Raw genomic sequence first — 24,923 nt, 5'->3', positions numbered from 1 at the left:
TATTACTTGGCACGTAGTAAGAACCACATACATAATATACATTCCAGTTTGCATCTCAGTTTTATACCACTGTTGGCATCACATGCTTTTTACCGGAAAAGTGCACCACCTAACTAAAAAATTTGATTACCCACAAGTCTAGAGGACTTCTGCTTTCAAAAGCTTGAGGTTTCCTCACTCCGATCCTTCATGCTTTAGACACGTATTGTAGGGCTTCCCTGGTGGCTCAGTGGTAAAGAATCTGCCTGCCAAAGCAGGAGACACAGGTTTGATCCCTCTGTCAGAAAAATCCCCTGGACAAGGAAACAGCAACCCACTCCAGAATTCCTGCCTGTGAAATCCCATGAACAGAAGAGCCTGGCGAGCTACAGTCTATGGAGTAGCAAAGAGTCAGACATGACTTAGCGACTAAGCAACACAACACCTGCATTGCAGCACTTACTGGTTTAATCCACTCACTGATTTTCAATGAAATATTGATATCTCTGGGTCATTTCAACGGCTTTTGGGAATAATATGTCAAATATCTGAAGCTGGAACTGTCCCCAGAAAACTAGAACATATTACAGAATGTAGCCGAGAACTGATTCTGTCTCTCTGGAAATAGTGACAACAAAACAAAAGTTCATGTAATTCTGTCTGCCAAAAGAATTAAACACCTCCTAGGGCAGCTCTACACAAAGGAACATTACTAAATCAAAACTCAGCAAATGAACACTTAAGATTTTGCATCTAATGTACGTAATTTTTACAGTTACACTCAAAAAAAATTGCACTTTAGCTAATGATATGCATGTTTAAGTAGCTAATGGAAAGTGTAGTGTTGTCCACAGTTTACTTTGAAATGCATCCCTAAAATCTGATGGACTAGGTATACTTACAAAGGACAGATAGATGGATAAAGAAACGATAAAGAAAGTTTAGTAAAATGTTAATAGTTGAATCTAAATCATCAATAAATGGATGTTCACTATAAAATTCAACTTTGCTGTAGGTCTGAAAATTTTCATAAGATAATGAAAAAAGTTGTATTTACATGAACACTTACTAGATGCTAAAATGTGAGGTATGAAAAGAATTAAAATTACGCAAGTGCACACTTTAAAAGTGTTTCATGAAATAAGAGTGGGGAGAAAAGGAATATTTCCACATTAACATACTTTTAGCAATATTATCTAGAATGTGTAAATAACTGAATTGCTAAGTTTAGCAGACTTGATTACTTATTTCAAGTTGGATAAAAGAAAGATCTCTTAATGTTATTTGGAGTACATTTAAATTTGAGAATATATGGAACAAATATATGTACCATATATTATCTATAAGATCTTAGAAATTAACAAACTCATGTTCTGAATTCACTAAAAAATTTATTTCCAACTCACTATAGTCTCCAGGAGAGAAATAACCAATGAAATGAACAGTACAAACATTCAACTAACTCAAGGAAAGAAATATTGTTATGTAACTATTTAATTATAAAACCTAATTATATAACTCAAAACTAATTAAATGTAATAGAAAAAAATCTTTTAAATTTTTCTTCCCCCCTGGTTGTACCCTACAGTACATGGGATCTTAGCCTTCCGACCAAGGTTTGACCCCAGTCATGGCAGTGAAAGCACCAAGTCCTAACCACTGGACTGGCAGGGAACTCCCCCCAAATAAAAAATTTTTTAAATGTTGTTGCTCACCACTGCCCTCAATCTTTATAATGTTCACTGCCACCAAGATTAGAAAATCTTTTATTTGACATACATGTGTTAACAGAAGAAGGCAAGTAGAAATAGACAGGACTACTTCGGTTCCAGTTATATTACAGTGCCCAGAATATAAACCATTAAGTGTTTTGATCCTAGTTTCCAAACTTTATAACCTCTAAAAATCTGAAATAAGCCAACAGAAAATGGACATTTTATGTTGCAACTTCATTACAATGTTCCACATTTTCTATCTATTCCCTATCAGGCTAACAAGGTGGACTTCCACAACTGGAAACTTACTGGTGTCTAAAAGCCATTGTCACAAAACTTTTATCAAGGCTACAAAAGATAAGCTCATAGAAATTACAGATTAAACAGAAAGCAAAATTTTAAAAATAAAGGTCTTATGGACATCTAAAAGTTAAATGTGGAGTTTCTGTCATAATCAATGTCCTCCAATAAAGGAATGTGCAGATTCTGTGTAAAATACTTCTTTGGGCTTAAGTCTCCTATTTATCTACTCAAGTTTAAAACCAAATAAAAATTTACGTGAAGTACCTTACAAGTAACTTATTATCAATACAGAGGAATTTTTAAGTGCTCTAAAGTACTAAATAATAACTGGTATATTTGTCAAGTTACAACTGAGGATAAGCTTTCCAATACTCAAATAAAGTGTAATTTAACATCAGCACCAAAATATATGTGTCCAGTTGCCTTCTAGATTAATCAAACCCATAATTTCACAGAATAGATACTTCACAACTGAGGTCATACTAGTGTAGTGGGTACCATCTAAAGTCCCTGTTTGATGTCATACTTTATGTCACAGCAATTGTTTTTCAAACATATTTTTGGTGTATCAGACTTGAGAATATATGGGACAATGGGACAAAGGAAAGTAATAAAAAAGAGAGAGAGAGAAATGCAATAAAATCGTTTTTTTGTTAGAGCAGAGAACCCAAACATACAAAATAAAATAGAACATTAACTTTCTCTATCTCAGACACTAGTGAGAGTGGGTTCTCAATTTTTGAAGGATCTGCTAAAGTTTTATATTTAGGAAAAAAATATATTCTGTCCTTTCAACCAAAACTGGGTGTCATTTCTGCTTTGGCTCAGCCTCTGCATTCTTTCTATAGCTATTTCTCTGCTCTTCCCCAATAGTATATTGGACACCTACCGAGCTGGAGGGCTCATCTTTCAAATTTTTACATGAAGTTTTATTGAGGTATGACATTCATCTAAAAAAGTATACTAACTGTAAATGTTATTTTTGGATAAATTTTCACAAGGTTATCACATTGCGTAACTACCACCCAGATCAAGAAACAACATTCCTAGCATGGCAAAAGCCTTTCTGTTGCACTCTCCCAGTCACTACCTCTGTCTCCCAAAAGTCACCTCTTTCCTGGCTAGTTCTGCCTATCTTGAGACTTTATATAAAAGGAAACATGTAAGATATACACTTTTGTTTCATATTGATTGTGAGGTTCACACATGTTGCTGCATTTGACAGCAGTCCATTCTTTCTCATTGTTGTATAACTGCACAATTAATTTATCCACCCTGTTGGATATCTGGATTGTTGCCAGTTTGGAGCTCTTATGCACAATGTTGCTAGGGAATGATCTTGTACATGTCAATATTACACAACAATAAAGTTTTAAAAATATCATTAAATGATCTCGTTTTGTAAGCAAATATTTTTAAATTTTTAATTATGATTTTATTAGGTCCAAGAAATAATTACAACTCTATGTACACTTCCAGTTTGCATCACTGAAACATTTTAACCTAAGAATTCTGCCAGCCCATGAAATTAGATGTGAATAGAAAACTACTTTTCCGCCTAAAAGCAGGCAACAAACAACACAACAGCAGTAGGACTATCTGTGGCTTTGCCACTAACAGAAACCACAGATATTTTTATATCATATTACAGCTGTTGCAGATACCTCAAGAGTATCATTTACACTCATCACTCCTTTGAAACCATAGTAATGAAATCCCTACCATTATATCTTGCTTGACATCTAACAACATACTTAAAGTATATACTACTATGTCACAAATATGATTTTTAATAGTTTTAGGCTATAATAATAACTGTAAGTAATAGGCTTCACCAGACTGCTAAAGGGTTCCATGTCACAGAGAGAGTTAAAAACCTCCATTTTTTTCTTTAAACTGAAATGCAGGTGTAACATAAAAGGCAAAGGGATAATTTTCCAAGAGCCATCAAAGGAGTATAACATATTGAGGGGAAAGGAAGGCTTTAAATTAATAACCATAATAAGTGTTCACCAGAAAATCTGTAATGTCTGATTCTTACGGGGAGAGGGTGTGAGAATACAGACTTTATAGAGTAAGACAAACTGATTGGGGGAATGGAGAGATCAATCTAATGGAATTAAAATAGGAGAGGAATGAACTTGAACAAGGTCTGTCCATGTTCCGTGCTCCAAAAAGAGAAAAGCAGTTTGGATTCCTTCACCATCTAGGAGGAGCCTAGCAGCCAGAGAACTTAACAAAGTAAGATTTACCTTTAGACTTACAGTTGAATACATCTAATCTGATTTCACAGACACTTGTGTAAAAACGTATCTCCCTATCTGCTTACAGCTGATGAAATTAGTTTACAAAGGAAAAAATACCTGTTTCACTTTGACACACACAAAAATGGCATAAAATGAAAATGTTTGGCTTTGTTTAGATTTTACTAAAACATCCTCATTCACTGAGGACTTCCCTCTCCTAAAACACAGGAGACCCGGGTTCGATTCCTGGGTCAGGAAGACCTGCTGGAGAAGGGATAGACTACCCACTTCAGTGTTCTTGGGCTTCCCTTGTGGCTCAGCTGGTAAAGAATCCACCTGCAGTGTGGGATATCTGGGTTTGATCCCTGGATTGGGAAGATCCCCTGGAGAAGGGAAAGGCTACCCACTCCAGTATTCTGGCCTGGAGAATTCCATGGACAGTATAGTCCATAGGGTCACAAAGAGTCGGACATGACTGACCAACTTTCACTTTCACTTTCCCTCACCTGACATCTTTAACTCAACTGTCATCATCAGTGACTTCAGTGCTCAGCCACAATCTGACTTTGACTCTGCAAACAGGAATCACCTGATGAACTTTTAAACAACACTGACATCCAGATTCTATCCACAGAGATCATGACTTCATTAGATAGAGAGGACCCCATTCACTGATATTTAAGAGTTCTCTAGCTGAATCTAATGTACAGTGAGGACTGAGAGCCCTAATTTATATCACTGATCCAAAATCTAACCACAAAGTTCTGTTAATCTCAACTCCAATAACCTTCACCCACCCTCATTCCTACCACCTACACTGAACTTCAGTACCCAGAACCGCTCCATTCTGGAAACTCTACATTCCAAAATACTGATTGCTTATCTTTCTGCCATACTTGGTCTTCAACCCCACAGAGACTTTCCTGTCCTTCAACTTCTCACTGCTTTCAATTCACTGTCTGTCTCACAGCCTTATTCCCTTTCGTAATAGGTCCATTCCACGTAACATAGTACCGCAATAATTCTCACCTCTCTAAGTCCATCACTCATCTTGCGATCTTAAATCAATACAACTTGCTTTTGCTACTCCCAAATTGGTGCCCCTACAAAATTTAAGCTTATAGACCTTCAGCAGCGGTGTTTCTAAACATCTCTGGTCAGGAGAGCCCTACAATGGCTATGCCAAAACTTCAATCCTGGCCGCAATCTCCCTTTACCTCCTCCGCTTTCTTTTTTTCCGAACTGCGCTCGCCCATCTCTCAGGACCGACTGACCCAGGTTCAACTGCTGTTCACATGAACCCTTCTCCACTTCGGCCTTCTACTCGTCGCGGCGCAGCGTCAGCGGGGGGCGGGTAGGGGGGGTGGGGGCGGGGGGAGAGGGGACCCTCCCCGCCCTTCTCCTGCCTCCCCCCAGCTCCGTGCCTCTCGCGCCTCTCCAACTGCCGCCTCTCGCGCCTCTCCAACTGCCGGCGACGGCCGGGTATGGGCCCGACGCTCCAGCGCCATCCATTTTCAGGGCTAGTTGATTCGGCAGGTGAGTTGTTACACACTCCTTAGCGGATTCCGACTTCCATGGCCACCGTCCCGCTCCTCTTCCGCTTTCAACAAATTGCCACCTCTTACTTTAGATAAAAATAAAGGCCTCGACATACGAACTTTCTCAGATCCATTCTCACACAGACAACGGACTTACTAGAGATTAGAGGGTCCTACCTATCGGTCTTTTGTTGTTTAGTCACCAAGTCATGTCCGACTCCCTGCAACCCCTCAAGCCGCAGCACGCCAGGCCTCCCTGTCCCACACCATCTTCCAGAGTTTGCCCAAGTTCATGTCCATCCAGCCATCTCACCCTCTGACACCCTCTTCTTTTTGCCCTCAATCTTCCCAGCAACAGGGACTTTTCCAAAGAGTCGTCTGTTCACATCAGGTGACCAAAATACTGGAACTTCAGCTTCAGCATCAGTCCTTCCAATGAGTATTCAGGGTTGATTTCCTTAAAGATTGACTGCTTTGATCTCCATGATGTTCAAAGGACTTTTAGGACTCTTCTCCAGCACCACAGTTTATAGGCATCAATTTTTTGGTGCTCTGCCTTCTTTATGATCAAGCTCTCACAACTATACATGACCACCAGGAAGGCCATAGACTTGACTATATGAACCTTTGTCTGCAAAATGATGTCTCTGCTTTTCAACATACTGTCTAGGTCTGTCATAGCTTTCCTGCCAAGAAGCAATTGTCTTCTGATTTCATGGCTGCAGTCACCATCCGCAGTGATTTTAGAGCCCAATAAGAGGAAATCTGTCACTGCTTCCACCTTTTCCCCTTCTATTTGCCATGAAATAATGGGTCCAGATGCCATGATCTTAGTTTCTTTAATATTTAGTTTTAAGCCAGCTTTCTCACTCTTCTCCTTCACCCTCATCAGGAGGTTCTTTAGTTCCTCTTTGCTTTCTGCCATTGGAGTGGTATCATCTGCATATCTGAAGTTGTTGATATTTCTCCTGCCTATCTTGATTTCAGCTTGTAAGTCATCCAGCCTGACATTTCTCCTGATGTGCTCAGCATACAGGTTAAACAAACATGGTGACAACAGACAGCCCTGTTGTGCTCCTTTCTAAACCCTAAACCAATCAGTTGTTCCACACCAGGTTCTAACTGTTGCTTCTTGACCCATGTGCAGGTTTCTCAGTAGACAGGTAAGATCATCTGGTATTTCCATCTCCTTAAGAGCTTTCCACAGTTTGTTATGATCCACAAACCAAAGGCTTTAGTGTAGTCAATGAAGCAGACGTAGATGTTTTTCTTGAATTCCCTTGCTTTCTCCATGATCCAGCAAATGTTGGCAATTTGATCTCTGGTTCCTCTGCCTTTTCCCTTGTGGCTCAGCTGGCAAACAATCCGCTTGCAAATGCAGGAGACCTGGTTTCGATCCCTGGGTTGGGAAGATCCCCTGGAGAAGGGAAAGGCTACCCACTCTAGTATTTCAGCCTGGAGAACTCCATGGACTGTATAGTCCATGGGATTGCAAAGAGCTGGACACAACTGAGTGACTTTCACTTTCCTCTGCCTTTTCTAAACACAACTTGGACGTCTGGAAGTTCATGGTTTGTGTAACACTGAAGCCTAGCATGCAAGATTTTAAGGATGAACTTACTAGCATAGGAGATGAGTGCAGCTGTCTGATGGTTTGAACATTCTTTAGTACTGCCCTGCTTGGGAACTGAAATGAAGATTGACCTTCTCCAGCCCTGTGGCCACTGCTGGGTCTTCCAGATTTGCTGACATATTCAAGTTATGACACTAATAAACTGATTCCTGTCTTAAAATTCACTCCTCCCATCTTATTTAAACCAGCTTCTTTGCTTAGCAATAGCCTCTGGGCAGGTCTCTTGGCTTTCAATTTTAACAGCTCTTTAAGCCAACTCCCACTGCAGTGTGTTCTATCATTAAAATATTCGTAGCATGTACACACAAAACAGAATAGTGTCATAAAGGTTTTATGTTGTAACTTTCTCCATGATTTTATCATGATTATTTCCCACTGTTATATGAAACTGTATTTCCACATAAAAATTTCTGTCTACATTTTAAGGCTCTACGAAGCTCTATAAATGTTATACTATTCAACACTTAAAATTGTTTTGAAGATTAGAAATTTATACCTCACTTACTGTAAGCAGGCACTAGCTAAATAGATAATCACAATAAATTATCATTTAAAGTAAGTCATCTTCTCTCTAAATATACCTTATTTTATAATCTGAAGCCATGTAAATGTGTTACAGAAGCTTTCATAGTGGCTCAGCAGTAGAGACTCAGTATTTCTGCCTGGCAAATCCCACAGACCAAGAAGCTGGTGAGCTTCATTCCATGGGGTCACAAAGAGTCGCACATGACTCAGTGACTAAACAACAACAACAAATGTGTTACATTAAAAAAAAAATCTAACTAGAAAAGAAAAAAAAACAAAGTAAAACAAACCCAACGATATATATTCAGTTAATGGCATAACCACACAGAAAACCCTGTAAAGTACCCCAAATTTCTAATAGGATATATCCATAGGAGAGTAAGGGACCTAAAAAACAATTGTTTTTAAAAAAATAATTTGTACCTTTTCCCATCACTGCATTAGTCCTACATTTTGTTTATCACTTGTTTGTTCTAGGTAAACTATAAAATAATTCTATCAAGCTGAAAGTATTTTTAAATTGAGATATTTATTAGAAATATCTTATATCAAGTCGGTAAGTTAACCTGGAAAAAATGACATTTGGTAATAATTAAATCTGCCCCTTCTGAAATATGGTAGGCCTCTTCATTTTTTCCACCTTAAATCACTTTAGATCAACCCAATGTAAGCTGTAACCTAGCAGAAATGACAATCATGAAGGTGATATCACCCACCTAAGAGGGTTAGAGGATTTACTTATAGAAGTAAAAAACAACTAACATATAAACAAATATTTGTGCCTTTTGATGGTATATAATGAATTCATAATATACTCCTATACCATCACAATGAGCCCAATCCCCCTAAGCAAAAGTTTAAGATTGACCGCTTCTTGACCTTCCCCAGATCCTCCCTTGGATCTCTATGGAGGATTTTGAGGAGAGAGAGAGAGAGAACATACACCATTCAATAAACATGAGTGCCTCCTATGTGCCAGGTTATAAACACAGTGCTGGGAATACAAAGCAAAACAGCAAGCTCCTTGAGCAAAGAAAAGGACTGGCTCAAATTACTAACTCCCAGAGCAACAAAGAGAAAAGCAGCAGAAGAGCATACCAGAAACTGCCTGCCTGTCCCTGAGTTGCCCCTTGCCGAAATACTTCTTTGTTAACTGATGGTCTGAGTTTTATCAAACCTTGAATTTTCTTCACAAATTACAATCAATACAGCCCTCCCTTTTAGAAATTTAAATAAGAAATATAAACTATAGATTTTCTACATAAACAAAATGTTACCTTTTATTTTCAAACTTTTGACTTCTAAAAGCTTCATCTATCTGCATTTCAACTAGCTTTGACAGAGAAAATTCACTTGGACACTAGGTTTTGAATTATTCTAATGTAAGAACAACTTACACTGGGGTGATTTCGAGGAGGTACTCTTTCTCTTGGAAGTCTTTCATAGTCATATCGTCCTTCAGACCACATTTCATCTCCTCTGTAAGCCACTAAAGAATAAAAAAAGAAACCAGAGAATAATGGGTTTTAGGTTACTAGGAAATAAGTAAGAAAAGGAAAAGGCAAGTTATTACATTCTGATCCAAATATTTTCTAGAGACACTTAAGGGGGGAATAAATGTAAGTGATCAAAAGGAAAAAAGAATGATTACAACAATTCTTCAAAAATAATTCTGAAATTTTCTTAAAAAAAAATGTAGTAAAAAGTCCCACCTTTCTTCAATTTCCAAGGCTATGAAAAGCTTCAAAGACCATATTCCCATCAATTATGGGAAGATTCATATGACCACAAGTTTTCCATTCTCATAGGGTAAAAATCAGAAAAGATTCATGAGTAGTATGAGAGACTGATCAGCAAAGCTGAATGATGTGTACAACTGCAGCTTCATCTTTTCTACATCCTTAAGAGCTTACTGTCTCTCTGTACATCCAATGAAGTGGTTTTACCTGGAAAAAATACTAAGTAAACAATCCTGTAAAAACACACTCAACAAACCCTGAAAGAAACCACTCTTGATTTTTTTTCAATCCTATCATCTCATTTTAATGCCAAGGTACCTTTGTAAAATTTGAAATTAAAAGTTTTGCCAGCATTCTTCACATGTGGGATGCAAAGAGAGACTCCTATTTTGACAGAGAGCTGACACATTCTGGGTAGAGAGCTAATGCAGTGTGATACAGAGTCCTCATAAAAGAGCATCTGTGAACAAGTTAACAATGCAAACAAGAGAGAAGATGAGAACAGGGTGCAGGAAACAGCCCATAAGTCATTTACATAAAACGCTTATGCTACAGTTGAGGAGTTGGCAAATGTTTCTGTAAAGAACCAGACAAATAGTTTTGGCACTGCAGGTAACAGGTCTCTGTTACAACTACTCAATTCTGCTATTTTATAACATGAAAGCAGTCACAAGCAATATGTATAAATGTATGGGTATGGCCACGCTCCAAAAACATTCTATCTACAAAAACAGGCAGGTAGCCCCAGAGAGATGACAAATGTTTACCAGGATAGAACTGAAAGAGAGTAAAGTACTCATGGAGCAGTATAGCAGTATAGTGAACCATCCTGATGAGTAGACAGATGATCTTGGGCAAGAAGCAAAAATGGGACAGGTACCAAGTTAGGGCCTTTTAGTACACGGAAAACAAGGCAACAAGTCCACATGCGTAGTCCACAGATCTGTGAAGAAGAAAAATATTTCAAAGACACACATCAAGAAATTTTTGGTGGGGTTCTTTACGATGGAATACTAAGGGGGAGAAAAAAAGAATGAACATCCGTTTTGGCAGCACAGAACTGTAATAGTCTAGGTTAGTTTAGGCTAAGGGAAAAATAAAGGCTGGAAGATGAGAGCAATATTTTTTAACACTATCATAGTAATATCAACCTTAATTTTCTCTAAAAAACAAAACAAAACAAAACTATAATGTGTTCTAATATAAACAGACCAAATAAAATTAACTAACCAAAGGTGTCAGGGGAAATCTTAAGTTATAAATTAGCTTTTACTATTATGGATAAATTCAGAGAAGGCAATGGCACCCCACTCCAGTACTCGTGCCTGGAAAATCCCATGGATGGAGGAGCCTGGAAGGCTGCAGCCCATGGGGTCGCTGAGGGTCAGACACGACTGAGCGACTTCAATTTTACTTTTCACTTTCACTTTTCACTTTCATGCATTGGAGAAGGAAATGGCAACCCACTCCAGTGTTCTTGCCTGGAGAATCCCAGGGACGGGGGAGCCTGGTGGGCTGCTGTCTATAGGGTCACACAGAGTCAGACACGACTGAAGTAACTTAGCAGCATTATGGATAAATTAACCTGAATTCCAACTCTATAATCAGACATTATTAACAACGTTATTTCAAAGTAAACAGTCTTTCAGGTAGAAGAATTGATGGAAGCTTAAAAGGAACTGTCAACATTACTTCTCCTCTCCTACCTTTACTGAATCCAGGTTTCAGTAAAAAAGTTTCAATCTAAACAATGAGTTAGGTTTTATCCTACTTAAGATATAGTAGTACACAGCAACAAACTGAAATCAAACCGCAGTGGGGGAAGAAAAAAAAACCAACCACCCTAAAGAAAAACAGATATATGACACAGTTCACAAAAAAAAAAAAAGGAATGCAATTGCTCAGTCTTGAAAAGATGCTCACCTTTCTGGCAAAATAAAGATGAAAACTAAAACTTTAATGGTGCAAAGCTCTGCAAAATCTGTTTTGATGAAAATAAGAAAAGTGAAAGTGAAAGTCACTCAGTGGTGTCCAACTCTTTGTGATCCCATGTTTTACACGGTCCATGGAATTCTCCAGATCAGAATACTGGAGTGGGCAGCCATTCCCTTCTCGCAGGCATCAAACCCAGGTTTCCCGCGTTGCAGGTGGATTCTTTACCCGCTGAGCCACTCAGGAAACCCAAGAATACTGGAGTGGGTAGCCGTTCCCTTCTCCAGCGGCTCTTTTGGACCCAGGAAACAAACCGGAGTCTCCTGCATTGCAGGCAGATTCTTTACCAGTTGAGTTACCAGGGAACCCCAGGGTAAGGAAAGCAACATTCATACATTAATGAAATATCATTTGGAACAGACTGGAAACAATTTGACAGTATCTATTAAAAATGTTAAATACACATATGCTTTGACCTGGCAATTCCCATCTACGTATATTTGTACGTGTGCATGGCAAAGACTGAAAGCCACCTAAAATATCCCTCAGGAGAGTACAGATTAAATGAAATATTATACATTCACATAAAGTAATTCTATGCAAACCATATCAAGGAAAAGTAATATCATATATAACAATATAAAAAGACTGTCAAGATACACTGCTAAGTAAAAAAAAAGCAAAGGGGAGACTAACATGTAGAGTATACAGACACCTTGGAAGTAAAAAACCAGGATATGAATACACACATGCTTCCGCACAGACTACTCCTGGGAGTATAAGCATGAGAACATAACCGTGCCTGCCTTTGGGGAAAATGAGACGGCTGAAGTATAGGAGGTAAATATTTTCACTGCATGTTTTACATACCTTATTATTATAAAAACAGAGAATTGTTTTTAAGGGTCCTGAAAATCATTCAATAAATAAAACATGTTAAGTGATGACAAAAATTATGAATATAAATTAATGAACTAAAGGAGAACATAAGGAAAAGTAAGATTAGGTAACTAATGGGAAAGAAAAACTACAAGAGCTCTAAAGAAATACTATATAGTTTCTTAACAAGATGCAACACTAAATTACTGAAATCTACTGGCTTCTCACACCAACAAAAATGTATGAATAATTACTATTCTACTTACTTGAGTCCTTTCAGGAATCAAATTTAAAGTTGTCAACAATTTCCTGTAGGTGGGGGGGAATACAGACGTAAGGATTTGTGTCTGTACATACCAATGGAGAAATATAATTAAGCTTTCATTCATTTGTACAAGCTCTTAAAATAAAAAATTATGTGCCTTAATAAGCAAAACTCCCTTCAAACACACCTTTGAAAACAGAATATATTATTTTGACCACCAGAGGCCACTCAAGTTTCATAAGAACAACAACATTTTGTTGTCAAGAAGATTTTTAGTCCTAATTTTGCCAACTGAGAGGTGGACAGGGTATCTCTCTTATCCTTTCTCTGAAAGGACTACACTAGATGCTGAAGGTCAGTTTCACCTAGAAAACTACCTTTAAAGCATCTCACATATTGAAAGAAAATCTGACATCTTTTTAGTCTGAAAAACTCTACATTTTTATATTGGTAATAAATGGTCCCGTGTTCAAAAGTAATCCCAGTATCAAACCAATAATCATCAGCTCATCAAAGAACACTCAATTTATTAGGTGTAAGTGCAAAGGAAAACTTTTAATGACTTTCCTTCAAAATATACAAAGTACACTGAGCAACCTTACATAAAATGAAAAAAAGAAGAAAAAAGGCATGTATGACTCATGATGAAATTTGCAAATATCTCAAATATTCTTAACTTTAAAAAAAAAGTAACTAACTCTACTCAAGGCTCTAGCTCTACCTACCACTTTGCATGAAATTCAAAGGACAAAGGAGTGGCTCACCTAATTTCCGTACAGAAATTTTGAGAAGTGCCTCACTCGCTGAGTGAAGATTTAAGACTGTATTTATAGTCTTAAATTTATAGGTCACTCTTGATCTAGTTCCCTGGCAGTTTGGAAGACAAAGAACAAAAATTTTATTGCAATTACCTCACAGTATTTCTACTTTAATCAATCAATCCACAACTTACAGAAGCTAAGGGAAAAAAGCAGCAAAGAAAGTGAAAGTAATTAACTTTTATGAATCCCAACAACTGGAAATAAAGCAGCTAGAACAAAGCAAAAATTAAGAAACATAATCATTCAGAAAGTCAAAATAGCACTATCTAGAATATACATCATCAAGAGACACGAGACCAATTAAATTCATTTGTGGAAGAGCTAAGTGTAAAGAAATGAACCACAGAGTTAAAATCCAGAGACAGGAAACAAACTTAAATAAAAGCAAATTTATTAGATAGGGAGTTACTGTTAACAGGTATGTTATTTCACTTTGGGGAGATGGAAGAGCCCTGGGTGGTGGTGATGGTTGCATAACAACGTGATGAACCTAATACCACCGAATCCTATGCGCAAATGGCGAAAACAGAAAATTTTATGTATATTTTACCACAATTTTGTAAAAAACTTTAACATGAATTTATCCAGCATCAAACTCTCAACTGAATTTACTGAATATATCTTCTGTAAGGCATCAAACTGTATTCTGAACTTAATTTCTACTAGAAACAAACAGCATCCACAAAACAGCTAGATACTACACTACTACTACCAAAACTTCAACTCCTACTTAAATCTGTGACAATTTTGCATATTTGACTCCATACCTAGTGATGTCCCAATATTCACCTTATCAGGAGCTATAAAAATCACAGTTTCAAGTAAAACAATTTGGTAAATAAAGTAAATTCTCTTTACTTTAAAAAGTTGACATTTTTTTAAAAGACCTTAATTTAAAATTTCAGTTACTGTAATTATAGGAATAATATTATAAAAGGAAATCAGTTTCCTTCATAAATAAAAATACATATTTAATTGTCTATATCACTGTGATTAAATATAAACATTAGGCTATAAAGCAATCTCTTATAATCAATTATTTCACTTTTTAAAGTTATTTCTTACTAGTGAATACACCAAAATATTAATATTTTTAGTGAATATGCAGGTATTTAGCTTTTAAAATTCTCTTCCCATACCTATTGCTTTTATAAAACAGCAATAACAAAATATAATCTTTATTATCTAAATTACTATGTATTTTCAGAATAAGTATATAAAATAGTAGAGCACAAGATAGTGATGAAATTAAATAGAGCTTGGTGTAGCAAAATAATTAGCATCCATTAGTAGAAACACCCCTTTCAGTCTTAAGAAACCTATATAAGTGGGAAACATAGAAATATAGACAACTCCGTATGCAACCATGTACTGTTAGTAAAACAAAACAGAAGACATAGTTTGATGATTACCTGCAAAAGAAAGGGAAAAAACAATGGGCTGTAAAGAAAATGGACTTTAAGCTAGATTTTAAAATAACAGAAAAGGGAAAAGGTATTAGAGTAGGAGGATACAATGAAGGTAGTGTAGGGCAATGAGGGAAGAATATGCTAGTATCATCTTGAATTCAAAGAGTTTGTGTGTAATTTCTGAAGCATTTAAGAATAAGTGATGAGCACAGCAATCTTCAGAACAGAGGCACATGTTTATGACATTACCCAGATTTAGGCTATTGACCCCTTCTGTAATTGAAGCTCATCAGCTAAATTAAACCAAGGAGCTCAGACTCCCAGCAAAGTGATGACATTTATTTACCTGTCATCACTTCACTAACCTCCACCCATCAGAGGAGTATCAGAAGTACTCTAGTGAAGTTCTCTAACCCAACACCACATGAACACTGAAGAATACAACAGAAAAATGGACGGACCCTCTACATCACAATTAGGCAGAGAACAGAATTAGACTTCAGTGCAGGAAATATAGGCTTCAGAAGTTTGCTAATAACCGATACTCCCTTTCATGGATCACAGCCTTGTCATGGTGAAGGGGCTTCTGTAACTCAACAAAGATATGAGCCGCACATGCAGGGGCACCCAAAATGGACGGGTCAAGGGAAGAGTTCTGACCAAATATGGCCCACTGGAGGAGGGAATGGCAAATCACTCCAGTAATCTTGTTGAGAGAACCATATGAACAGCACAAAAAGGCAAAAAGATATGACACCAAAAGAAGAGCCCCCCAGAAAGGAAGGTGTCCAACACAGAGAAGAGCAGAGGGCAGTTACTAACAGCTCCAGAAAGAATGAAGCTGCTGGGCCAAAGTGAAAACAATGCTCAGCTGGGATGTGTTTGGTGGTGAAAATAATGTCCAATGCTGTAAAGAAGAATACTGCATGGGAACTTGGAACGTTAGGTCCATGAGTCAAGGTAAATTGGATGTGGTCAAGAAGGAGATGGCAAAGAGATGGCAAGTGTGAACATCAATATCCTGTGGAATCAGTAAACTAAAATGGACAGGAATGGGTGAATTTAATTCAGATGACCATTATATCTACTGCTGTGAGCAAGAATCCCTTCAGAAGAAATGGAGTAGCCCTCGTGGTTCACAAGAGAGTCAGGAATGCAATACTTGAGTACAATCTCAAAAATGACCAAATGAGCTCAGTTCATTTCCAAGGCAAACCACTCAACATTACAGTAACCCAAGCCTATGCCCCAACCAGTAATGCTAAAGAAGCTGAGGTTGAATGGTTCTATGAAGACCCACAAGACCTTCTAGAACTAACACCAAAAAATGATGTTAGTTCTTTTCATCATAGGGGATGGAATGCAAAAGTAGGAAGTCAAGAGATCCTGGAGTAACAGGCAAATTTGGCCTTGTAGTACAAAACGGAGCAGGGCAAAGTCTAACAGAATTTTGCCAAGAGGACACACTGATCAAGCAAGCACCCTTTTCCAACAACATAAGAGATGATTTTACACATGGGTATCACCAATGGTCAATATCAAAATCAGATTGATTATATTCTTTGCAGCTGAAGATGGAGAAGCTCTATATAGCCAGCAAAAACAAGACCTGGAGCTGACTGTGGCTCCGATCATCAGCTCCTTACTGCAAAATTCAGGCTTAAATTGAAAAAACTAGGGAAAACCAGTAGGCCATTCAGGTATGACCTAAATCAAATCCCTTATGATTATACATTAGAGTTGACAAATATATTCAAGGGATTAGATCAGGTATACAGGGTGCTTGAAGAACTGTGGACCAAGGTTCATAACACTGTATAGGAGCCAGTGACCAAAACCATCCCAAAGAAAAAGAAATGCAAGAAAGCAAAGTGGTTGTCTGAGGAGGCTTTACAAAATAGCTGAGGAAAGAAAAGAAGCGAAAGCAGGGAGAAAGGGAAAGATATACCCAACTGAATTGATATGTATGGATGTGAGAGTTGGACTGTAAAGAAAGCTGAGCACTGAAGAATTGATGCTTTTGAACTGTGGTGTTGGAGAAGACTCTTGAGAGTCCCTTGGACTGCAAGGAGATCCAACCAGTCCATTCTGAAGGAGATCAGCCCTGGGATTTCTTTGGAAGGTATGATGCTCAAGCTGAAACTCCAGTACTTTGGCCACCTCATGCGAAGAGTTGACTCACTGGAAAAGACTTGATGCTGGGAGGGATTGGGGGCAAGAGGAGAAGGGGACGACAGAGGATGAGATGGCTGGATGGCATCACTGGCTCGATGGACATGAATCCGAGTGAACTCCGGGAGTTGGTGATGGACAGGGAGGTCTGGCGTGCTGCAACTCATGGAGTCACAAAAAGTCAGACACGACTGAGCCACTGAACTGAACTGAGCTGAGAATACTGAGAGATGAGGACTTCAATGAACAATGCAAAAAAACAGAGGAAAACAGTAGAATGGCAGACTAGAGATCTCTTCAAGAAAACTAGAGAGATCAAGGGACTATTTCATGCAAGGATGGGCACAATACACAACAGAAACAGTAAGGATCTAACAGAGGCAGAAGAGCTTAAGAAGAGATGGCAAGAATACACAGAAGAACTATGCAAAAAAGATCTTAATGAAACATATAATCATGATGGTGTGCTCACTGACCTAGAGCCAGACTCCTGGAGTGTGAAGTCAAGTGGCCCTTAGGAAGTATTACCATGAACAAAGCTAGTGGATATGATGGAATCCCATCAGAGCAATTTAAAATCCTAAATGATAATGCTGTTGAAGTGCTGCACTCAATAATGTCAGCAAATTTGGAAACTCCGCAGTGGCCACAGGACTGGAAAAGGTCAGTTTTCATTCCAATCTCAAAGTAGGGCAGTGCCAAGTGTTCAAACTACTGCACGATTGCACTCATTTTCCATGCTAGTAAGGTGATGCTCAAAGTCCTTCAAGCTAGGCTTCAACAGTATGTGTACCAAGAACTTCCAGATGTACAAGATGGGTTTAGAAAAGGCAGAGGAACCAGAGATCAAATTGCCTATATCCACTGAATCATAGGAAAAGCAAGAGAATTCCAGAAAAACATCTACCTCTGATGCACTGACTACACTAAAGCCTTTGACTGTGTGGACTGCAATTTTCCAATTGTGGAAAATTCTTAAAGAGATGGGAATACCTGACCATCTTGTCTCCTGAGAAACCTACATACAAGTGGGTCAGAAGCAACAGTAGAGCCTTACATGGACAACTGACTCATTCAAAACTGGGAAAGGAGTACTTCAAGATTGTATATTGTCACCCAGTTTATTTAACTTATATGCAAAGTACAGCATGCGAAATGCCAGGCTGGATGAGTCACAAGCTGGAATCAAAATTGACAGGAGAAATATTAACAGATATGTAGATGATACCACTCTGATGGAAGAAAGCAAAGAGGAACTAATGAGCCTCTTGATGAAAATGAAAGAGAAGAGTGAAAAAGTTGGCTTAAAACTCAACATTCAAAAAATTAAGATTATGGCATCCAGTCCCATCACTTCATGGCAAATAGATGGGGAAACAAAAGAAACAGTGGCAGATTTATTTTCCTGGGCTCAAAGATAACTGCAGATGGTGACTACAGCCATGAAATTAGATGTTTGCTCCTTGGAAGGAAACCTATGACAAATCTAGACAGTGTATTAAAAAGCAAAGACATCATTTTATCGACAAAGGTCCATACAGTCAAAGCTATGGTTTTCCCAATAGTCATGTATGGATATGAGACCTGAACCATAAAGAATGCTGAGTGCAATATCCTCCTGTCAAACTATTTATGCTTTGATTCCACAGGTAAGGCATTAGAGAAAAATCTCTCAACTTCCAGTATTAAATACACTCAGGATAAATAGCTTTCCTTCCTTCCCCAATGCATTCCTTTCACTCTTTATATTCATTCAATAACTGATTTGATAGCAAACCACAGTGAGCAATTAGGTAACATTTCAGGCCTTTCCACTAGCAATTCCCCACCCAGAATGCTTTTCTCCAGGTATTTGCATGGTTAACCCTCAATGTCACTTCCAAAGTCATCTTAATGTCATTTTTCTACCAGATTCCCCTAATTTTGCTATGTTTTTTCATGGCACTAATCATCTAAGATACTAGATAACTCTGATCTACATTCCTGGTTCCTTGCTACTAGGAATATGAACTATATGAACTACATTGTTAATTTATTAAAATTAAGCACCTAGAACAATCCATACAATGTATGTGTTCAGTATCCATGGAAAATATCTGTTAATGCTGGTAACATGCCCTCTTTAGATAAATGACTCCCACATCTCCACTTCCTTTCAAGAGGATCTCTCACAGCACCTCCAATTCAGTATGCCTTCACACTACTCAGAAACTTGCTTCATCTCCTGTCCTCCCTATTTTGGTCAGTGACACCATATCGGATAACCAAAGGCCTGAATCAGAAACCTGAGTCACACAAGAACCGAAACTTATCATATCTCAGTTAACTAAAGCCAATTATTTCTATCACCTCAATATATAAGGCACATGTCTCCAGTCCCCTATCCCAGCAATCAATGTCTTTGTTCATATCCTTTTAATCTAGTCATTGGACCCCCCAACAGTAAAACACTGGTCTCCTTGCTTCTGATGTCACCTCCTACACCCAACAACGATAGCAAGAGTGTTCTCATAAGACAGCTAGTTTAAAAATCTCTCAGTGACTCTCCCATTTCCTAAGAATGAAGTCTCCGCCTAAACTTGAAAAAGGCTTATTTTTGACCTTTCTCTTATCTCTCCAGTTTCACCTCCTACCAATTCCCAGACAGTCTCCAGAACCTCCAGACATACCAAACTACATTTTGTTCTGCAAGTATGCCACTATTTCTCATCACCCTATCATGGCAACCTTTCTCCTGCCTAGAATATCTTTCCTCAACTTATCTGCCTTAACTCTCTACTCCTCCTTCAGGATTCAGCTAAAAAGTAAGATTTTCTTATATTCTCCAGAAAGAGTGAAGTTTCTTCTTCAGGCCTCTTAAAGCACCCTACTATATTAGTAGTATATAACATCATATTCAATTTACTTTCCTTCCTCTCCTCCCTCCCAAACTAAACACCACTGCAAAGGCAATGACTGTGTACCTCTCTTACTTCTGCTGTTTAGCAGAGTAGAGGTACTTATTAAATATAGGCCAAATAAACATATTATTCATATGACCACTATATGAACTATTCTGGAGAACCTAAATATTGGTTTTTACCTTTTGGTTATTCAGAAAACTTTCAATGAGCACTATTAGATTATGAGTCTTATCACACTTCTCCTGACACTAATGCCACTTCATTTTTGAGCAAATGGCACCAATGAGAATCCTTTAGCTCCAGCACCTAAAGCAGTGATTCTCAACCCTGTCTTCACATGAGGATCATCTAGAGAGCTTCAAAAAATACTAATACTTAGATCTTATTCTCTAAAATCCCTATATAGTTGCCTGGGACATTTTTTTTTAAATCTTAAACTTATTTCACCTTAGGATGTGATCCATTGATGTTACAGCAAGGTAAACATATTCCTGATATTCTAAATTAAAATAAGTTTTTAATTGTTGGCCTGAGCCTAAAAATTACATAATACTATTTCTACTTGAAAATGTTTAAAATTCCAGACATCTGAAACAAAAATAAATTTTAGAATATAAAGTGTATGAGGAAAATAAAAACATTGGATGTCAACTAAAATGGTCAAAATAAAGCAAAGAATCCACAGAAATTAATCACTGTTCAGTGCCCAGAGATAAATACAGGCAATGGCAGTTTAAAAAAGCCAAGAAAATTCACATATAATCAAATATGATGTGAAGTGAAGTAACTCAGTCGTGTCCAACTCTTTGTGACCCCATGGACTGTAGCCTATCAGGCTCCTCTGTCCATGGGATTTTCCAGACAAGACTGCTGGAGTGGATTGCCATTCCCTTCTCCAGGGGATCTTCCCAACCCAGGAATTGAACCTGGGTCTTCCGCATTGCAGGCAGACGCTTTACCGTCTGAGCCACCAGGGAAGCTATAATCAAATATAAGATCACTTAAATGCGGATGAGCAACAGTAAATGGTAGAATCCAAGAAAACAGAATGGAAATGTGCCTAAGAAAGATACAAATGATGAGGCAGATGATTCGCTTTGCAAACGAGCAGAAATGAGCCTGCATAGGTACTTAACAAGCTTTCATTTCCTCCCCCGAAGAAGATATTATCCCTCACGTTCCAGAAAAAAACACAGAGGCTCTGAAAAGCTCAAATCTCAGAGGCTTAGGAAGCCTAGAATCAGACTCAGGCCTGCTGCTGCTAAGTCGCTTCAGTCGTGTCCAACTCTGTGCAACCCCATAGACGGGGGCCCACTGTCCCTGGGATTCTCCAGGCAAGAACACTGGAGTGGGCTGCCATTTCCTTCTCCAATGCATGAAAGTGAAAAGTGAAAGGGAAGTCGCTCAGTCGTGCCCGACTCTTAGCAACCCCATGGACTGCAGCCTACAGGCTCCTCTGTCCATGGGATTTTCCAGGCAAGAGTATTGGAGTGGGGTGCCATTGCCTTCTCCGCAGACTCAGGCCTATATGACTTTAAAAGTGAAGCCTTTTCCACCATTTCACATTGCTTCACAGAGCAAACAGGCAAGGGCAGAGAGAGCAAATTCAAAGGCATTAAACGGCACAACAAAGCAAAAAACTAGAGGAGCTCCCTGCAAGCTTTTAAACATAGAACCAAAGTGAGAGGAAAATGTCATTCCAGAAGATTAACCTGAAACTACACAGGATGGACTGAAGGTGAAGAAGCTAGAAGAAGGAAGATCGCTGCTCGCTTCATAATGAACATCAAAACCGAACACTGTCACAGTGCTGCATTCTCTACTAGTGCCACGTTCCTTGACTTGTCTCTGTTTTAAGAAAATTTCTTTAAGCATTAAATACTTAGTAGTAGCTTCTTGGGGGAAGGCAATGGCACCCCACTCCAGTACTCTTGCCTGGAAAATCCCATGGACGAAGGAGCCTGGTAGGCTGCAGTCCATGGGGTCGCTAAGAGTCGGACTCGACTGAGCGACTTCCCTTTCACTTTTCACTTTCCTGCACTGGAGAAGGAAATGGCAACCCACTCCAGTGTTCTTGCCTGGAGAATCCCAGGGACGGGGGACCCTCATGGGCTGCTGTCTATGGGGTCGCACAGAGTCGGACACGACTGAAGCGACTTAGCAGCAGCAGTAGCTTTTTGACTGCTCATCGTAAGTGAACAAGTAAAGGAAATTAATAGGCAAAATTATCAGATGTTTGAGTATATTTTCAAATCTAAACCTCATTTCACATATGGATAAAGGTTACAGTCTTAACTGGCCGGCCTCCTTCCTTTTACCCTCCATTCCCCCCTTATGACAGACACTCAATTAACCATGCTAAAATTTATAGCTGAAGTCTCCCTGAACAAGAACCCTAATAGTTTATTAATTAACTGTAACAAATCCAAACGTCTCTGCCCTTCATATGCCCCCTTTCTGTTATTTCATCTAACCTCCTGTTCTCTCCATGCCTTCCTCCTCACCACGTCACAAAGTAATGAACACTGCCCTAGAGTAAGAACACTACCCTAGAGTAAGAACACTTACTTCTCCAACTGGAATACTTCTTTTCGTTCTTTCATTCAATTTCCAAAATCCATCAAGGCCCAGTTCAAGATCTATTATTCTCCAGAAAGCCCATTCCTGAACCCTACAACACTTAAAACAGATTCCAAACCAATGACTAAGAAGCCACATGTGACTTGTTTGGCCCAGGTTTTTTTTTTCTTAATAAAACATTATTCCATTGACCACATTTACAAACTAGGAGATAGCCTCTTTAAGAAACTGTATTTCCAACTTTCCTTGAAAAGAACTGGGTGCTCTGGCAACACTGGGAGCACACAGTCACATAGCCAAAGCAGCTGTAGCTGAGAAGCAGCTGATGCCTTTTGAAAGACTTTTACATTTTAAAATCAGAAGATGACATCAACTACCTGAATTCTGAGACTGTATCTGCAGCAACTGCAATGATTCAAGAAATCCTTGACTGCCTATTAGGCACTAGAGTTATGAAAGTAAACAAGACAAATACAGTTCCTCCTAGGAACTAAAGCCTAGCATAGTAGCAAAGACAAAGAGATAAGCAATCAGGATATATCTGATAAATGCTACTAAAAGGCAAGTAGAGAGCACTTAGCACATGGCAAGGGTACTTAATTCTGTCTGTGGGAGGTTAGGAATACCATGCAGAGAAAGTGACTAAAACTGAGATTTTTAGCAGATGTAGGAATCAACGAGAAAGGGGTAGGCTTGGGATAAGGAAAATCAAATGTCTCAGAGAAAAAAGAACTTTGCAAAGACACTGACAGAAGAAAAAAGCATTAGAAATGGAAATAAGTTGAATATGTCTAGAGCCATGAAAGAAAGTGTTAGTTGCTCAGTCGATTTTTTGTGACCCCCATGGACTGTAGCCCTCCAGGTCCCTCTGTCCATGGGATTTTCCAGGCAAGAATACTGGAGTGAGTTGCCATTTCCTTCTCCAGTGTATCTTCCCGACCCAGGGATCGAACCCGGTTCTCCCACACTGCAAGCAGATTTTTTACTGCCTAAGCCAGGGAAGCAAGAGCCATGATCCACCCATAAATGCAGGGGTCAGAGAAAGGGCTCAACTGACATGACTGGAGAGAAAAAACAAGTATTAGAGTCAAGAGATATAAGATAATTTCCATAAAGAGGTTGAATCTGTAAAAGAGTTTGTTAAGCAGAGGTTTCAGAGAACACAGTTCCTGTGTTGAGGGGTGAAATGTGGGAAGAAAAGGAGGGAGAAGCAGTGATAGCCTAAATAAAGGGAGAGGGAGGGAGCACAAAGCAGCACGGGGATGAACATAGAAGAACATAAGCATAGAAGAACAAAAGGGCTTACTTCTCAGGCGGTAACCAAGGATTAACAGGGATGTGAAGCATGGCAGTTCTGGCTGGCCACAAGTTTGTCAAAAGAATTAGTCCCAGCGGTCCCCTGGCGGACACAGAGGCCTTCGGGCCTCTCAAAATTCTGCTGCGCCCAGGCTGGATTGCACTTCCGTCTCTCTAGAAGACATCAGCTTCGACCTGGATTGATCGTGCAGGCTCCACGAGAGGCTCTGAGTTCCGGGCTGCTGGCACGCAGGCTCCCAAGAGTGGCTAGAGGGCTGGTTTGCTTGTGCCGGTGAGTAGAAGTATAAACTACCCTGCATTATTTTCTAGTGTTTCTGTAGGAATGATGGGCCTGTTTACAGCCACTTAGAGAAAAAGCAGTGTTTGCCCATTACAGATTTATAGGGAGAAAAAAGGTGCCAGGAAGTTTCACAGTTGTCCATACCAATACTCAGGATGAGTCTTCGTGTGAATTCGAGTGTCCCCAAATTGACCTTGTCTCGCCAACAAGACTGAGGGATCCTCCAGAAAAAGGCCGCTTTACACTTTTTTGTAACTCCTGAAGTGCCTATAACCAAACTGGGCACGTCGAACACACTCAGTAAATTTATCGACTTACTAACTGACCTGGGGTCACCGATGCCACCTAGCTCAGCCCTCTTTTTGCCTATTATGGTGCTAAAGAGAAGTGAACCTATACCACAGACTCAACAATTTCCTTTATGCCAAACTCTGCTGCGTCTCTCCCCCTCAACAGCAGGAGCAGAATCCCTGCACAGTTCAAATTCAGCGGGAAACTCCACGTCCCACCGCGGAAACGCCCGCCCGCCCGCTCGCTGCCCCCTCCCGGGTGCAGGAGGCCGCGTGCCCGCCCCCACCCACCTCTCGTAAAGGTAAAAAGCGCTCACCAACTCTGGGCCGCCTGGAGATCCCGTAAATGTAGTCGTCCGCTCGTCGCCGCGCTCTCGGGGAAGCACTTCCGGCGCAC

General features: G+C 39.2%; 1 protein-coding gene and 1 non-coding gene across 13 annotated transcripts in view; both read right to left on the bottom strand.

The window, feature by feature from the left end:
- Positions 1-24,920, bottom strand: part of PPHLN1 (periphilin 1) — a 171,621-nt gene extending 146,701 nt beyond the window's left edge. For 4 of the 12 annotated variants that reach the window (XM_040233783.1, XM_040233786.1, XM_040233789.1 and 1 more), the window contains exons 1-2: positions 24,844-24,920; positions 9,337-9,428 (exon numbers count right to left, since the gene is read on the bottom strand). In XM_040233783.1, the coding sequence (XP_040089717.1) occupies positions 9,337-9,408 (72 nt within the window). In that variant the 5' untranslated portion in view covers positions 9,409-9,428; positions 24,844-24,920. Of the gene's footprint in view, positions 1-9,336; positions 9,429-9,651; positions 9,742-12,755; positions 12,799-13,518; positions 13,608-23,945; positions 24,817-24,843 lie in introns of those variants that run through there. The other 8 variants (XM_040233781.1, XM_040233788.1, XM_040233787.1 and 5 more) reach the window with 7 other exon arrangements.
- TRNAC-GCA lies at positions 20,965-21,036 on the bottom strand. Its single transcript has one exon. It is a non-coding gene; the product is annotated as a tRNA-Cys (tRNA).
- Positions 24,921-24,923: the final 3 nt, after the last annotated feature.

Source organism: Oryx dammah, unplaced genomic scaffold (genome assembly GCF_014754425.2).
Source record: "Oryx dammah isolate SB20612 unplaced genomic scaffold, SCBI_Odam_1.1 HiC_scaffold_29, whole genome shotgun sequence".
In the NCBI taxonomy this organism is placed as follows: domain Eukaryota; kingdom Metazoa; phylum Chordata; class Mammalia; order Artiodactyla; family Bovidae; genus Oryx; species Oryx dammah.
The sequence above is the reverse complement of the archived record's forward strand: the minus strand, read 5'-3'. Positions and strand labels throughout refer to the sequence as shown.